General features: G+C 47.9%; 1 protein-coding gene across 2 annotated transcripts in view; it reads right to left on the bottom strand.

Moving 5' to 3' along the window:
* Nucleotides 1-17,725, bottom strand: part of HK2 (hexokinase 2) — a 53,374-nt gene that overhangs the window by 19,057 nt on the left and 16,592 nt on the right. For both annotated transcript variants that reach the window (XM_083629349.1, XM_083629348.1), the window contains exons 2-4: nucleotides 7,281-7,443; nucleotides 1,640-1,788; nucleotides 799-918 (exon numbers count right to left, since the gene is read on the bottom strand). In XM_083629349.1, the coding sequence (XP_083485475.1) occupies nucleotides 799-918; nucleotides 1,640-1,788; nucleotides 7,281-7,443 (432 nt within the window). The remainder of the gene's footprint in view (nucleotides 1-798; nucleotides 919-1,639; nucleotides 1,789-7,280; nucleotides 7,444-17,725) is intronic.

Below are 17,725 nucleotides of genomic sequence, written 5' to 3'. Positions count from 1 at the left end.
CAATAAAAACCTGTGAGATCACCTTGCTCTGCATATGCCCACTCAGCCACTTCGACTGGCAGAGCTGGGAGAGCTCTAGGTGCCACCTAATACCCATTCTGCATTTGTAGGAACTCAAACCTTCAGTGTGGCAGCACCTGTCCTCTGGAACTCCCTGCCTCTTGACATCAAGCAAGCGCCTTCGGGGCACTCTTTACAGCACTTGAGAAAGACATTTTTGCTTAGGCAAGCTTAATATAGGTTTTAATCTGTTTTTAGTTTATTACGATTTTTATCTTTTAAATGTGTTAAAAAGTTGTTTTTACTGATAGCTGTATTGTTTTATTTTCTTTGTAAATTGATTTGAGGGTTGGATGGGTTTTTTTACAATCAAGAGATGTACTGAATTCTATTAAATAAATAAAATAATCATCGTAACATTTCCATTTGTGCTGCCGCTAATGGGAAGCCAGCCCAGTTTCTATCACCAAAAACAGCCATTTCTCCTCTATACAAAAGTCCTGAGCTCCAAAAAGTGCCTGACACACCCTCCTCATGGGTTAACTATTCTTAATATCATGAATGTTTGAAAGTATTCCATGTACATCATCCTAGTAAGTTCTTACAATGGCCCTACGGGGCAGACCAGAATTATTACCTGCATATGTTACAAATCAGGCGCCAAGAAATTAGCTTCTCCAAAGCCTCCTAACTGAATTCATGGAGGAGGCAAAGTTTAAAGCAGGAAATCTTCCAGAATTCCTGGAGCCTTTACCATCTCTCTCACGAATCCCAGGAGAACTTGAGTCGCAAGCTTACCTCATCCAGTTTGGTCTGGGAGCAAGGGAAGGAGAAAGTGAAGCCCAGAGGGAGTTTCTGGTCCTTGATTTCCAGTTGGTCCATGAAGTTAGCTAAACATTCAGCAATGTGGTCAAAGAGCTGCGGGGCGGAGAAGGAGACACACACTTAGGAAGGCCGGCTGTGGTCAGACAACGGTGGCATCAGGACCCACCTTATTCATTTCTATACTACACACACAGTATATACATCCATTGAAACCAGAACTTGGCAGCTGAAGTTTAACAATGAATCATTCATTCTAAACTGCAGAATTCTGGACCCTTTTTTGGAGCAGAAAAGTTGCAAACACTATTTTTGTTTTGTTTTTTGTCTTGCCGCTTAACCTGAAAGACTTGGAAATCGTTTGTCAAAGGATTCGAAAATGAATCTGGATCCTATCAGCTTCCCCAAAAACATTTCATCACAAGGAAACAGTGCGATTTAAGAACTCCCTCTGTTTCTAAACAGCTTCCCTAAGAGTTGAGAATTTGCACAAATAACCAAGAAGCCATCACAAATCGAGTGAAATTAAGAGAAGGCAAGCAAAGTCTCTGAGCGGCTGACTGGAGCAGGTGACAATTCTGTACCCTCAAATGACAAGCTTGTTTCCTAGCTCAAGTCAAGGTGCTGCTTTTGCCATTTAAAGCCGAATTGTCCTGGGCCCAGGAGATCTAAACAGGTCCTTTCTCTGCAGTCCTTCGTCACTGCTTCCCCATCGTTGGAAGTATGACAGCCCCTGATTTAGCTTCCTTTCTCAACAGAAAAGAGCAATGGTGTTAAAAGGTTCCTGAGATGGCCAAGAGAAGGCAGCTCAACTCACCTGCACTCCGCTGCCCCGCATAAGATCCTCAGGGATAGCATAGATCTGGTTCTCCATCTCTACTTTCTTGCTGCCATTATCAGCCACCTTGACTCTCAGGACCCGGAAGTTTGTGCCACCGAGGTCCAAGGCCAAGAAGTTACCTTCCTCTGCAGGGGAAAAGAAAAAAGAAAAGATGGGGATTGTTTCACTCCCTGATGTAAGAAGCCCTGGATGGTGGGCATCTGCTGGAAGACATTTACTGAGAAGCTACCAGCCATGGTCACCAGCCATGGTACCTATGCTGTGCCTCCACAGTCAGAGGCCGCAGAGCTTCTGAATACCAGTTGCTGTAAACCAAAGAGAGGAGAGGGCTCCTGTGCTTGAATCCTGCTTGTGGGTTTCTCATAGGCGTCTGATTGGCCACTGTGAGAACAGGATGGTGGACTAGGTGTGCCACTGGTCTGATCCAGCAGGGTCATTTTGGCTTCTCAAGAGCCTCTCTCAGCATCCAATTCTCCTTGCAGAAAAGGGAAGTTGGAAAGGCCAGGAACTCTGTGATTCTGAAGTTCTAGGTCTTGCGGAGAAGGCTCTAGCCATATGGTGTTCATGCAGACAATCAACCAATCAGGCATCAGATAGAGGCTGTCATGACCCCATTCCTCACTGACATCAATCCACTGTACATGGGGGGCTGGCATCCATGAGAAATGGGACTGTCAGGGGCTCTTTACCTGTTATTGCTGCCATGTGGGGGGTTGGACTAGATGATTCCCCTTCCACCCCTACAATTCTATGATTCTATGACATGTACAGAAGCTTCCCAGTGGACTGCACCCTGCTAAAGCTTAGAAACCCATCCGATGTATGTAACATCATCTCTTTTCTGCAATCCTCAATTTAAGAAACCGTACAAAGCATCTTGCTCCTAGGAATCAATGTGGGGGCCTAGAAACCGATACACCAGAGAGTCACTCTGCATTTCGACAACAGCGTGCAAGTTATGGAAGGAAGCCAGTAGAGAAGAGGACAAGCAGGAGATACGAAATTAATACTCTCTGACCAGGGGCCTCGGCAACCCACCCCAGATCAGGGAGGGGAGAGGAAGAACCCTGTTGACCCCAAGCCTGGGCCGAATCCATGCAGAGTTCTCCCACTGCCTGCCTGCTTCAGAGTTGCAGGCCAGCTGGCAAGGAGAGCATCAAAACAGCCCTTCTCATGGCAAGGGATTCCTGCCGTAGATACGTTCAGCTTCCTATGGGGATCACCCTCATCATGTTGGCAGGATCTCCTATGACAATGTCCAAGCACCCAGGCCTGGGTGTAAGGCCCTGGTGTGCCCCCTGGTCTCTGAGAGCAGAACTCAAGACTGCAAAGGAGAAACAGGTGCTGGTGCCAGGGAGAACTAGTGGGCTAGATATGGGGTGGGAGAATTGCTTAACCCTTCCCCAAACAGTTGCCCCCAGCAAATCATCCCCATTTGCCATTTTATCTCTCTCTCTCACACACACACACACACACAGCCAGATTCTTAAACTGAAAGTGGATCCCGCTGGGTTGGGGCGGCAGATGACACCAAGGGACTTTTTGCCAAGGAGGCCTGGAAGGCATGGGAGAGGTTAAGCCCCTCTAAAGCAGGCATAGGCAATCTCCGGCCCTCCAGATGTTTTGGAACTACATTTCCCATCATCCCTAGCTAACAGGACCAGTGGTCAGGGATGATGGGAATTGTAGTCCCAAACATCTGGAGGGCCGAGTTTGCCTATGCCTGATCTACCCTGACAAACTAATCAACCTGCTATAGACCCACAAACATCATATTAGTCAACATCTTTGTAGTTTTTTATTGGGTTCTGCCAAACTCCGGCCCTCCAGATGTTTTGGAACTACAATTCCCATCATCCCCAGCTAACAGGACCAGTGGTCAGGGATGATGGGAATTGTACTCTCAAAACATCTGGAGGGCCGGAGTGTGCCTATGCCTGCTCTAGAGGATAGGACTCGAATCAATCGATTCAAGTTACAAGAAAGTATCAGGAAGAACTTTCTGACAATAAGAGCTGTTCAACAGTGGAACCGTCTCCCTCGGGAGGTTGTGTAATCTCCTTCATGGGAGGTTTTTATGCAAAGGTTGGATGGCCACCTGTCATGGGTGCTTTAGTTGAGATTCCTGCAATGCAGGGGGTTGGACTAGATGACCCCTGGGGTGCCTTCTAATTCTACAATTCTATGATATGGCTGAAAATGGCCTCAAATGAGAGCAGAAAGAGAGAGGCACATCTTCCCCTAACCCCTATTTACAAAAACTTCCCAGTGTGGTTTGCTGAGGGGAATTCTCCCTTGCTGCTTTACAAGCCTAGATAAGCACCAGACACTCCTTGCAGAAGTAGCAAATTCCTTGGTCCTTGTCTGTCTTAAAACAACCATTCCTCATGTATGGGACTGTTCCCCTGCCAACTCAAGGCCCAACTCGCTGAAACTATTTTCTGACTCCGACATGAAGCAATTAAGTGGGACGAGGGCAGAGAGACCAGCAAAGGGGACTGGAAAGGAACAAGATTATTTGAAAGAAGTCCTTTCCATCTTTTTGGGACAGGAGGCTTCAGAGGCCCATAGCTGGGCCCCTCTCTTTAGAAAGCAGCTGCGGGGATACGTGTCAGCTGACAAGTCAGAGTTACATGTAGAGAAAGCACTTGGTGCATGCTCAAAGAGACTCTCCCTTTTTATGGTCGCCTCCCATTGCGTTGCAGGGGGTTGAACTAGATGACCCTTTTGGTCCCTTCTGACTCGTCAGTTCAACAATTCTATGATCTTTCAAAGCTGAGCTTTGGTGATCCACACAGGTTGTAGAGCTCAGACCTGGCTCAGTGAGCCCTTTTCTGGGTGGTGGTCATCGGCCTGTTCCACCATCCCACACCCCACCCCATTTACAAAGGCTTCCCAGCTTGGTTTCCCGAGGGGAAATTCTCCCTTCTTGCTTTCCAAGCCTAGATAACCATCTGGAGCTCCTTGCAGAAGCAGCACATTCCTTGGCCCTCGTCCACCTCCAGATGACCCTTCCCCATTTCTGGGCCTGGCTCTCTGCCAACTCAAGAGGAGGTTCCAGTGTTGCAACCGTTCATGTGGGCAGCCTGCTCCTCCAGCCGGACAGGGAGCTGCCTCTCCTCAGGTTCTCATCCAGGCAATTCTTAGGAGCCAGCTGGCCCCAAACCCAGGCTCCCCGGGCCCTGCTTTTGAGGGGGGAGGGTGGCAGCAGAAACATGTGGAGGGGTCAAATGCAGGGGACGTTTCTGACCAGCTGCCAACCCCTTTCCGAGAACACAAGAGCCAGTGCCAAGTCAAGATCCTGGTGCCAAGTTGGCAAGACGAGACTATCCCAGCCTGCTCTTCAGCCCCAAGCCTTGCAATTCTCCCGATTTCCTCGGGATGCTCAGCTCACCTTCTCATACTTGTAAAATGCCCCTGCCCCACATCTATTCTAACTCCAGCAGACCTAAAGGAAAACTGCTTTGCAGCCCTTCATCAATGGTATTCAATAAACGGAACTTAATATCCAAGTTAGGGTGGGATAAATGTTGGAGATGTGAACTGAATAATACAGATTACATACACATCTCTTGGAATTGTTCTCAAATAGAAATATTATGGAAATTGGCTCAGGCCAATATCTCCGGCACCTTAGGAGCCCATATACCCTTGGCACCTGAAATATTTCTGCTTGGTTATCGAAAAGATGTTATTCTGGGAAATGGTTATGAAACAGTGTCTAACCTTATGACTGCTGCCAATATTATAATAGCTAAAAATGGGGGGGGGTAGTGGCACATATCTCCTATTATAGTCATACCTTGGATTACAGACGCTTCAGGTTGCATGATTTTGGATTGACCACAGCACCGAACCCGGAAGTACTGGAACGGGTTACTTCCGGGTTTCGGCACTTGCGCATGCACAGAAGCACTAAATCAAGCTTCACGCATGCGCAGAAGTGCTGAATCGCAACCTGCGCGTGCGCAGATGCAGTGCTGCGGGTTGAAAAAATGCTTCCTGCATGGATCACATTCGCAACCCAAGCGTCCACTGTATATCTGGTCCACAGTAACAATGATTAAGCTAACTTACTACAAAAGAATACATACAAGCCAGACAAGCCAGAAATCGGTTTGTCCTTCCAACTCAACAATTCTTTGATTCTAACAAGTTCAGTGATAGCGCCCTGCCTCATGCCACCTTCAACCTGCTTTAACAGTATTTAAATCTCTGTCCTTGTGAGACGGGCAAAGGTCCCTAATGGTCTCTTTACTGGACCTAAGCGCATGTGCAAACCTTTGAGGTATTGAGTGAAAAATCTCTCCCACCCCAGCCATGAAAACAAGGAGTGACCAGCTGTGATTCCTGCATAGCAGGGGGTTCGATTACATGACCTTGGAGGTCCCTTCCGACTCTGCAATCCTATGACTTGGGAAGCACAGCAACACTGCCGGGGCTGATGGGAATGGAAGCCCAAAGCATTGGGAAGACACCAGGTTGAGGAAACAGCAGAAAGCCAAGAAAGGATGTTTACAGGAAACGTCCCACTAAAGAGCTGGCAGAGAAGCTGGGGGCCTCCAGCCCATGACTTCCTGAACTTCAGGGGGTCAGTTTGGCTGCTAACCATCAAATAATCCAACTTCCCTGACTGAAGTCAGTTTTGGTGCTGACTGAAAGCCTTTCTGTTCCCCTGTTGCCCGAGAGTAATTCAGACCTAACATCCCAGAGGTGCAGTCCACGAGAGACCATGGGTGGGAGGCTGGGGGCTTTTCTGCAGGGCTGAAGGGGGCACAGAGTAGCAGGACATCTGCTCAGACTGCGCAGGCTCACTGCCCTCTTGCCTCTAGGTGAAGAGGCTCTGCACATTTCCCCATCGTTTCAAAAACTTGCAAAACCTGTCAGACCAGAGGCAACAGTGAGCAAATCCAGTGTGTCTGTGTATAATATATGTGTGCATGTATACACAAACACACACACATAGGCAGAAGACATGGTGTAGTGGTTAGAGTGCTAGGCTAAGACTTGGGAGACACCGCGGTTTGGGAATTCCACCACTCACCAGCAGACGCTGGGCCAGTCCCCTTCTCTTACCCTAACCTACCTCCCAGGATTGTTGTGAAGATAAAATGGGGAGGGGGAAACCATGTCTGCCGCCCTGAACTTGAGGAAAGGTGGGGCATAAAACAAACACATAAATAAAAACCTCCTAAATTACTTTTAGCTCCCTTAAAACTATTTTCTTTCTTGAACTTGAAACTATTAAGTGGACAAGAGCCAAGAGACCAGCAATGGAGACCAGAAAGAAGAGAGTTATTTGGAACCTCATGCCACCCTTTGTGGACAGCAGGCTTCAGAGGCTGAAGGTCAGGCTCGTCTCTTTAGAAAGTGGCCAGTGGTTGCAGAGAAGCATGTCTGCCAACAGTCTCAGTTACATGGAGGAAAAAACACTTGGCACGTGCTCAGAGACACTCTCCTGTTTAATCGTCACCTCCCATTGCATTGCAGGGGGTTGGACAAGATGACCCTGTGGGTCCTTTCCAAGGTTCTATGATCTTTCAAAGCTGAGCGTTGTCGATCAAGGCAGGTCCCAGAGCTCAGGAATTTAACCCTTTCCTGGGTAGTGGCTGTTTACCTGTTCCATCTGGGGTGGACCTCACAAACGTCGGCAGCATTTTCACGGAGGCTGTAGGGTTGGTATCTGCCCCAAGGCCCTTCTCCATGTCTTTCCGGAACCGATTTGAGATCTCCTGCAGGGTTTCATCTGAAAGCCGCATGTGGTAGAGGTATTTGTCAATCTGGGGGAGGAGAGGGGAAAGCGAAGTCAATTTGACATTTGAAAGAGACATCTCAACAGCGCTAATCCTTGAGTCTTTGGTGATCTCAGTCCACCACAGACCCCTCAGAGATGCCGTGAGAGAGCCACAAGGCAAGTCTGACCCTTTTCCCCGAATCCAAGGAAAGCTTGTTGCAACAGCTCTGCTGTTATACATGGACCTGTGTTTCCTATGAGCTTGTCCTTTTATGTGCTACGCTATAAAGACGAAACTTTTCAGAGACTGACAAAACCTAGAGCCGCCCATCAGCTCTGCAAGAACCCGCTGCTTGGTTGGAATCTGGTTGGGAACCTCTGGGTGTGCCAGGGGCCGTCTTGCCTGAGGAGAAAAGGGCACGATGCATTTTATTACCCACGTCAAAAGATTCAGTGAAAGCTGGAAAGCTGATCATGGGATCTCTATGCCTCTAGGAAAGTGGCCAATGTTTTACACAACTACATTCTGCCTCCCCTACTGGAGGAGGCAGCATGTCTTTGAAGACCAGCTGCCGACAAGCACAGCAGGGGCAAATGCTGCTGTGGGGCTTGGCTCTGGCTTCCCTGAATCAGCAAGGGGTTGCACACTGCAACGGCAGGGGGCTGCACTGGACAGGCTTGTGTTTTGAAAGTGAGCCCTCAGAATAAAACCATGCCTATCTGCACCATCTGAAGTCTCAGCATTAGGGGCAAGTGTTGATCCCTTTGTCTCTACAGTTAGCAAAAGTATCGAGCCTGTTGAGCACTGAGAATTTTTCCTGTTCTAACAACAAAACATTGAAAAACTGTTCTTCTTACAAAAGGTACTGGGCAATGTGGACAATTGGCCAAATCTTGTCTGGTCCATCAGCTTGGCAGAGGCTGAGTGGGGAACAGAAGCGGGTAAAGGAACAGAAGTATGAGAGGAAGGGCTGTAGCTCAGTGGCAGAACATCTGCTTTGCATGTAGAAGGTCCCAGGTCCAATCTCATCTAGCATGGCCAGTGCTCAAGGATGATGGGAAGTAACAAACAGCATCCGGAGGACACCAGGTTGCCTACCCCTGTCCTAGGGCCTGAAACCCCAGAAAGCCACTACAAGTTAGCAGGGCCATATAGCACTGGGGCGGATGGGAGTTGTAGTTCAAAGTATCTGGAGGGCGCCAGGTTGCAGAAGGCAGGTGCAGAGTGCCCTCATTGCATACAGCTAGGCTCTATTCAGTAGAGATTCAAGGAAATTAATGACGCACCACTGCATGTGGTTCACAGAGGAACTGATCCAGCTTGCTTGTCTGATTTCATATCAGGGCTAGTTATTAAACAGCCGTGCAAATATTTACTTAATATTGCACCTTGCATTCTGCCTCACAGATCTGGGTTTCCACAAAAGAGAGCCATTGGGGATCACGAGTCAGGGCAGAAGATGAGGGCAAGAGCGTGGAAGTTGGATGGCTACGAGGCAAGAGTCCAGAAAGCAGGATTCACATGGAAGACAGGTCAAGGAATGCCAGATCTTGCCCAGGCCTCGGCTTCTGAATTCCTCCCTCATGACACGAGGTAGCAATGTTTAGTTTTACAGAAAAGATCCCCAGCGCTGAAAGAGCTAAAAGCTAAGCTAGAGGTTGAGGTCATCCGCATCTCAAATTCCATATGCTGCAACTCCACAGAGACACAATATATGTCAATGAAAGGGGAAACTCTGTCCTTGCTGCGGCTTAGTCTGGGCAACTTCCAAGGAGGAAATTATTGAACGCAGAAAAACCCCGGAGCCTGCCAGGTTAAGCAAACACAAGGCAAGGCTTAGAAAAAGCTGCCCTGCGCAGGAGGAAAAGGGAGACATGAATGGTCAACTGACACCCAGGGAGCGGAAAGTCTCCCTCTCCCCGGGAAGGAATTCCAACAGGTGCAGCCTGTGCAATGGCTGCCTCTTAGAGAGCCTTCTCGGCCACAAGTGGAAGCAGTGAAAGGGCGTCACACTGGTGTGAGCTGGAAGAGCAGCCCAGCAGCACCTGAGGCTTCCATAAGAACATAAGCAGTGTTAGAAACTCAGATATATAATCCAGCTGCCAAAGAGCACCTTAAACCTACGTTGCCACAAAGGAATCTCAAGGCACCATTTCCCCCCCAGTGAGATTTATTATTGTTATTATTATTATTCATTTCGTTTCTATACTGCTTTATGTTTTAAAGAAAGAATCTTGAAGTGGTTTGCAACACATTGAAACACCAACAAAGCAATCCAGAATAAAACAAATTCAAGCTTCAAGGAAAATATTTCAGATCCTTCTCCGAGTGACATTTTGCTTTCCCGATATTTATTTATTTACTTAGTTCATATAGCTGCCCCATAGCAGAGGTACTCCAGGAAGCCAGTGTGGAGTAGTGGTTAGAGTGCCAGACTAGGACCTGGGAGATCAGGGTTCAAATCCCCACTCAGTCATGAAACTCACTGGGTGACCCTGGGCCAGTCACAGCCTCTTAACCTACCTCACTGGGTTGTTGTAGGGATTAACTGAGGGGGTGAAAAAGGAGGGCTATAAATGCAATAAACAAATTCTTCTGCTTAACTACTTAAGCTGGAGGGGCTAGCCAGATGCTACTGTTATGAGAGGGAGAAAAACTTTCCTCTACTTTCTCTATGCAATACAATGCAAAAATTCCAAATGCCTCCTTGTGCTACGCAGGCAAGTGAGCCAGCACAGCTGCTGCCACCGCGTCTCAGAGGTGACGCAAACAACCGAGGGGCAGGGCAAGACGTGCTTGCAGAACAAACCACATTTCTCTACACATGTAGGAGCAAAAATGACACAGAACAGGAACTTTGGGCGTGGCTTTCACAATCCTCTGCCGGTTTGAGTATGAAGGGGTTGTACACTTGTTGGAAGACAGGCTGCTTCCTGTAAGTCTTGCCTCCTCCCATTTCACATATCTTTCAAGGCAACCAGCCTGTCCCATGCTAGGAGTTATAGAGTATTTCCACAGTGCCAACTCAAGGGGGAAGAAGTGTGTCATCCTCTTCTTGTAAATCTGGCCTTCTGCTGTTCTGTGCAAAATCAAGGAAACATTGCCAAAATTAAAAACACAGGAATCAGATGTGGTGCTTGTGGCTCTGCTCTGCTATGAAACGGCAAAGATGAACAAGAGTGTGCTTGTTAACTTTGTGCTGCTGCCTCTCAAAAGCATCCCAGGTTTGTGGAGCAAGCTCCCAAAGCCCTTATGTAAGAATACCCATTTGGAAATGCCGCAGAAATGCTCATGGGAAAAGTATGGAGAAAGACGGCAAAACAAGCCATGCGTCACTCGCCCGGTCCTTCGGATGCAGCCACCAACCCACTGTCCTGTAGAAGTCAGTGGGCAGCAATTAGGGAAACCATGTGGAGAAACACATTGCACACCTGCACCCTGAGAACAACTGGATCTCAGAGCCATGTGTCCCAACACAAGTTCCCCTGATGGCTGAAAGCTGACTGCAGCCCAATCAACATTCGATATTGTGGGCCGGTAAATGTGGGGCTGGCACAGTTGTAGTCACAGCTAAAACCCCATCTGAGAACTGCTGTTGCTTGGAGAGCCACACAGCTCTTCAGCTTCAGGTTAATTTGAGCTCTCTGGAGCCTCATTAATAATAATAATAATAATCCTCTGCCCCTCTCTGAAAGATAAATTGGCCCCAAACAACCAATATATCCTAGCATATTAATGTTCCGCACTATCCTTAAAATGCTAAAGAGGAGGAGCTCTGACAGTTACGGTACTTTCCTGGTGGTTGGCCCACCACGGTCCACACGTTAAGCATAGGTGAGCAAGCTAAGATTTAGGATCAATCCCAAGAAGCACAGAGAGCCTTGGAGGGGGAGCCACGGGCCTTTAGATCACTTCCTACTGCAGCAAGGGCTGAAGAAACTGGGCCTGCTTGTGGCTTCATGAATGAAGCACGACAGTTACCCAAAGCCCTTTCACAGCAGAACATGAGTCACTTTCCTGCTTGTCGGGTTCCTCCCTCCCTGGTTCATCTCCACCCTCAGTTAGCACCACAGCCTGTGTCTGAACTCTTAGCTGGGACAGAGAGTTAGCAACCAATTACTAAGCAGAAGCCTGGGCCCTCCTGCTGCAGCCTCATGGCATTCAGACACACCTTCGGCAGGGAGAGCAGCCACTGCCAATAATGAAAGGGGAAGGGCTGTAGCTCAGCACAGAGCATCTGCTCTGCATGCAGGTCCCAATCATCTGCAGGTCGGCACAGGAGAGAACCCTGCATGAATAGGGCATGCTGAATTTTTCAGCTTCCAAAAATGAGGAGTGCTAAAAAGTTGTAACATGACTTGGGAATTCAAAAGATATTTTGGTTCAATTAATATAATTTAGTTTTGCTTGGTAAGTACAATGTGTGTACAATTGCATAGTAATCATTAAAAATGATTGCCAATTACATGCAGTTGTTGTTGTTGTTTAGCATTACCTAATATTTCCAGAAGGTACAATTAAAATTCTTTGGTTTTCCAAAAATAGTGTGCTTCTTTATCAAAATAAATGTGCTTCTTTATCAAACGTAGATAGACTTCCAAGTTAAGTACAGTGGTACCTCAGGTTACATACGCTTCAGGTTACATACGCTTCAGGTTACATATGCTTCAGGTTACATACGCTTCAGGTTACAGACTCCGCTAACCCAGAAATAGTGCTTCAGGTTAAGAACTTTGCTTCAGGATGAGAACAGAAATTGTGCTTCGGCAGCAGGGCAGCAGCAGGAGGCCCCATTAGCTAAAGTGGTCCTTCAGGTTAAGAACAGTTTCAGGTTAAGAACAGACCTCCGGAACGAATTAAGTACTTAACCTGAGGTACCACTGTAGCAGATTTGAACTACCCTGACAAACTAATCAACCTGCTATAGACCCACAAACATCATCCTAGTCAGCATCTTTGTAGGTTTTGGTTGGGTTCTGCCAGGGTTTAGATTTTTAAAGACTTGGATTCCGATCCTGTCTCAACTTGCTGGCTTGCTTGATTCCCTCAACCAAAATCACTAGCTTTAGAGAGAACAGGCAAAGATTGAGGCACAGCAAGGATCTATTATAGTCCACCTCTATGCACGTTTACTCAGAAGTAAATATCACTGAGTTCAATTGGGCTTGCTCCAAAGCTAAGTCTGCATACGATTGCTGCTTCACTGCACAACCCTATGCACATTTACCCTCAAATTCTCACAAAGTTCAGGGGTTTATTCACTAGTAAGTGAGCTTCTAATTATAGAAACTATTCTGTGGATGGATGACTTCATTCACAGGCCCTTTCTGCAGACTCTGCTCAGTGATGCTAAACTTCTTGGCAATGAAACTCAACTTTGAGAGTGATCTAGGTATGCCAATGCAGGTGCCCTCTTTGGGAATATCCCGGCAATGTAAACACAAATGGATGCCCTGAATTGCTAGAAATTATAAGCCAAAAGAGCTCTCCCACTGTCTTTCCTTTGCATCTCCTCCACCTCAAATTGCATCAGTTTACGGTGCAACTTCTGCAAGACCATAAATGTCCATGAGTCACATTCATAAGTAAGGGCTGGGGAAGTTCCTTTTCCTAAATGCTGGCAAGTATTAATTAAGAAAAGAGGGAAAACATTACAGAATTCCTTGATTACAGAAAGACCGAGTTTATAGCTCAACAACAAAAGTCAGTGACTTATATAACATGGCTGCAGTGTTCCAACAGGCACATCCCAAGGGCAGTTCATGAGGAACTGGGATCCTGAACAGGAAAGAACCTGGGGAAAGCTGGAAAATAGAATCATAGAACTGTAGAATTGGAAGAGGCCACGAAGGTCATCTAGTCCAACCCCCTGCAATGAAGGGCATTTTCACCCAACCTGGGGCTTGAACTCATGACCCTGGGATTAAGAGTCTCATGTTCTACCAACTGAGCTGAGATTTGTGTTTACAGCTATGGAACCCTCTGGAAATTTTTACCTGCCCACCTCTTTCTTTGAAAGCAGCACATTGCTGGTTTCCATCAACCACAATAAAACTGCAGTTGGTCAATCAGGTCCCTCTGTAATAGCCTTACCCATTTCTGGTACTTCCAAGATACTTCTAGGTCAAGTCTGAATAACACAATGGATTAAGGTAAAAAGTAAGGTAAAGGACCCCTGGACGGCTAAGTCCAGTCAAAGGCGACTATGAGGTTGTGGCACTCATCTCACTTTCAGGCCGAGGGAGCCGACGTTTGTCCACAGACAGCTTTCCGGGTCATGTGGCCAGCATGACTAAACCGCTTCTGGCACAACAGAACACCATGATGGAAAGCAGAGCGCACAGAAACACCATTTACCTTCCCTCCGCAGCGGTACCTATTGATCTACTTGCGCCAGTGTGCTTTCGAACTGCTAGGCTGGGAGGAGCTGAGACAGAGCAACGGGAGCTCACCCCATCGCAGGGATTCAAACCGCCTACCTTCTGATCGGCAAGCCCAAGAGGCTCAGTGGTTTAGATCACAGTGCCACCCGCATCCCTAACCCAATGGATTAGAATTGTAAGAATCTGGGACTTTTTGTCCCACATTACGTAAGAACAGTTACTCACTTGACATCAACAAGTGCTCTCCAACCTTTTCTAATGCACCAACAAGGATGCAGGGGCTACCTTAAAAGGATGCCCTTTGGGGGTTCTATGTCTCTGACTGCACTAAGGGCTCTACAAATTGCATGCAATACTTTTCCAAAGTTTCTTCCACACCATGTGCTGCATGGAAGGTAGGCAACACCACTGAGGTTCAAGCAGTTTGGTTTGCCAGGGTGTGTCCTGAACAAAAAGAAAGGGGGTGCCTTCCCCCAACCCTCCCCCCCAATTCTTTTCTGCCTCCTTATTTTCTGGGTCCCAAACTACACATATCCAAATGAGACCTGGTTGCTGCAGGCATGTTCCATTTTAAGTGGAAGAATCACTTCCAAAAGTGACCCACTTTGGACAGAAAATAGTTAAAAGCTCAGACCCTTCTCTCCTCAACAAGGAGGGACAAACTATTATTTCACAGGGAGCAGCAATTAACAAGATCAAAGGAATGGCCAGGCTGTGGCATACAGGCTGTTCCCAGGTTGCAACTAAGTAAACCATCAAAAAGAAGAATGCCAATTGTGCTACATTCCCTCTGTTACATCTTCATCTGCACAGAACATCCTTCACCAACTGGTGACCTCCAAATGCTCTTGGACTATAATTCCCATCAACCTCATCCACATGTAGGGTCTGTTTGTAGGTTTGGATGGGCAGATGAGGATGGAGGAGTGAGTCAATGAGCACTCAACCAAGGCAGAAGGCATCCTCTCTTGATAAGGTTTGAGGATTCCCCAACCTCATGGTCAGAATACAATTCCCACCAGTCAACATGGTTGTATGATGTTGATGTGTCCCCTGGTGCTGATGCAAGTTGAAGTCTGAAACATCTGGAGGTCAGCAGGTGGGCAAAGGGCGCTCTAATCAGAGGGAGCCAACTCTGATGCTATCTGTGATCTTTGTCATAACTGCAGCAACTTTCATAGCAATAGAAAGAGATCACATGAGCTCTCCATTTGTTATTTCTCAACCCAAGGTCAGAAAAGGAGACACTAGTTATGCAGTGTTGGCATATTTGCAGTCACATTCCTCCAGAGACAGAAATTAAAACCAGCGTAACATTTTAGAGACTTGCACAAGAAAAGGGAGGAGAGAAAGAATTAGAGCAAATAATGAAAGGAGGCAGAGGAACCCCTTTAGCCTGGTGTCAAATAACCTTCTGCACACGTGGAGGGATGGAGCTTCCCCTCCCATCAGGGCAGGGCGTCCCCACACCCCAAACCTAGAGGAGAGGGAAGAAAATATCAAAACAGCTTTTCCGAAGTCCCCAGCACAGAGGGCAAACCTTCTCTGCCCTGCCCCCTGCTTTGCAAAAAGGATCTTTTCCTCCTCAGAAACCCAGATACAGAGGTACCTCGGGTTACAGACGCTTCAGGTTACAGACTCCGCTAACCCAGAAATAGTACCTCAGGTTAAGAACTTTGCTTCAGGATGAGAACAGAAATCGCGCAGCGGCAGCACGGCAGCAGTGGGAGGCCCCATTACCTAGAGTGGTGCTTCAGGTTAAGAACAGTTTCAGGTTACGAACGGACCTCCGGAACAAATTAAGTACATAACCAGAGGTACCACTGTAATTCTCACTAAGAGTTCCTAACTTAAGTCAGCCCTGGGCCACAAGGAAAAAAGGGAGATGCCAGCTGCTCTTTTTTCCTCTGCAACTCTGGAGTCACAGGACGGAGGAAAGCTGGAACAGTCCAACAGCTGGAATGAAGGGAATGGAGCAGAGAGGAGTGGAAAAGGTTTTCTGGAGATCAAAAGCGCAGCAGAGGCAGCCCTTTCCCCGTGTGACTTTGACAGCTTGTGTGCGTCTGTCTGAGGGATCATCTAGATCGCGGTGGTCCATGCAGCAGAGGCCTTTTTTTGGCAGTCCTCAGCAACATCTTATGCCCCTCCTAGCCCTCATGCCACCTTCCCAAAGCCTAGTTAGTGCTTTCCCAGCTTTGGGAAGGCAGCATGCAGGCATCAAATTCTGGCCTTGCTTCCCCAACACCACCACCACGCAGCAAGGCAGAGTGCGGCCGTGGGTTTTGTATCCAAGTACACTCACTTGGTATGAAAAGTTAAGACTGCCCTGATCTAGATAGTAAGCCATCCAAAAGCAGAAGTGTCCCACTTGCATCAGTTCCTGTTGGGAGGCAACAGCTGCTTTGCTTCAGCTCTGTTTGCACACAAGCCAGCGAGGCTTGCCAGCAGGCAGGACAAAGTGGCTTCTGCGGGCAGCACATCTGGGACACTATGAAGTAGAGTCGTGAGGGGGCAGGCAGATCTGAGCCAGGATGCACAACCCCCGGGGGACATCCTCCTGCGTACAAGTCCCCCCACTCACTGTGATGGGGAAGAGGCTGAGGAAAATGTCTCCCTGCAAAATAGCAATCAGATCACTGGTCCATCTAGCCCAGTATTGTTGACACTGATTGGCAGTGACTATTCAGGGCTTCAGACTGGGAGATGCCAGAGATTGTACCTGGCACCTTCTGAATGCACAGCAGTCACTCTACAGCCTGTCCCTGACGCTGCTTGGTCAAAGCGGCCATTTGGATGTTCTGCCTTGAGGATCAGAGGGTTTGGGCAGGTCACCCACGTCCAAGCGCTGCTGCTGTGGGCACTCACAGTGTTGGCACATTGAAGCCACTAGCAAGCTATAATGAAAGAGGTTGCCTTCTGTGGCCGTCTGCTACTCAGTGTCAGAAAGGCATTTGCAAGGTTTCATAGCCAAGAGGTCACAATCCGGCTGACATGGAACCTTAAAGGTACCTAAAAACCCCAAATGGATGCATATTGCATCATTACAGGCAGCTGCACTCCACTCTGCACATGCCCCTTGCCAAGATTAAGCCTCGGCATCGGAAACGAAAAGCCAGCACAGAACCAAGTGGCAATCCTGCGCAGGTTTACTCAAGAAATACCACACAAAAACTTTGCCTCAGTACAGGCTCTGCAGAAGCATGCCCACATCTATAAATCTTCATGTGGCATGTTATTATTTTAAGCTACTGCAAACTCAAGTTATCTGTATTTAAATACAATTAATCTTGCTCCTGAGGCTCCAACCACACACACCAGTCTCTCCCACAGAGTTGCTAGGCTAAAAAAAGAAGTTTTCCCAATGCCTAAAGTTCTCAGAACTAAGCAAGCTTCTAAAAAGGTAGGTTTTAAAAGTCACTGCCTGGAGGCTGAGGTCCACGGAAGCGGATGCCACAAGGAGGCGGGGCGTAATTTTTAAGTGAAAACAGATTCCTTTGTTGTTTGCCGGGAGGGGGGGGAGAGAGATCATCCGGGATCCCTCCATCGCCAGTACCCGCTCCCGGCATCATAAAGGCTGGAAGAGGCCGAAGAAGGAGTAGCCCCAAAATGCTGTGGGGGGGGGAGGGGCGGCTTTCTTCCAATCGTATCACGGTATGGACTTTCGCCCCTCCATCCTGAACCACTGAAGGGAGCAACTATCGAGAAGGAAAAAGCAGGATTGGGACCCCATCTCTTCCAGATAGTTGTGGAGGGGGGCGGCGCTCTCCTCTGCCATACATGAAAGTTTGGAGAACGGAACAGACTTGAGTATTGGGGGGGGGGAGAGGCCATAGTCCAGCTTCCCACCAACGGAAGGGGAGAAAATGTCCCATCTGCATTCCACGTGGAAGCCGGAAAGAGCGCCTTGCATCTCCTGCTGCAGCTCAAAGACCCCACCAATATAA

The sequence above is a fragment of the Podarcis filfolensis genome (assembly GCF_964270895.1).
Source record: "Podarcis filfolensis genome assembly, chromosome: 8".
In the NCBI taxonomy this organism is placed as follows: domain Eukaryota; kingdom Metazoa; phylum Chordata; class Lepidosauria; order Squamata; family Lacertidae; genus Podarcis; species Podarcis filfolensis.
The sequence above is the reverse complement of the archived record's forward strand: the minus strand, read 5'-3'. Positions and strand labels throughout refer to the sequence as shown.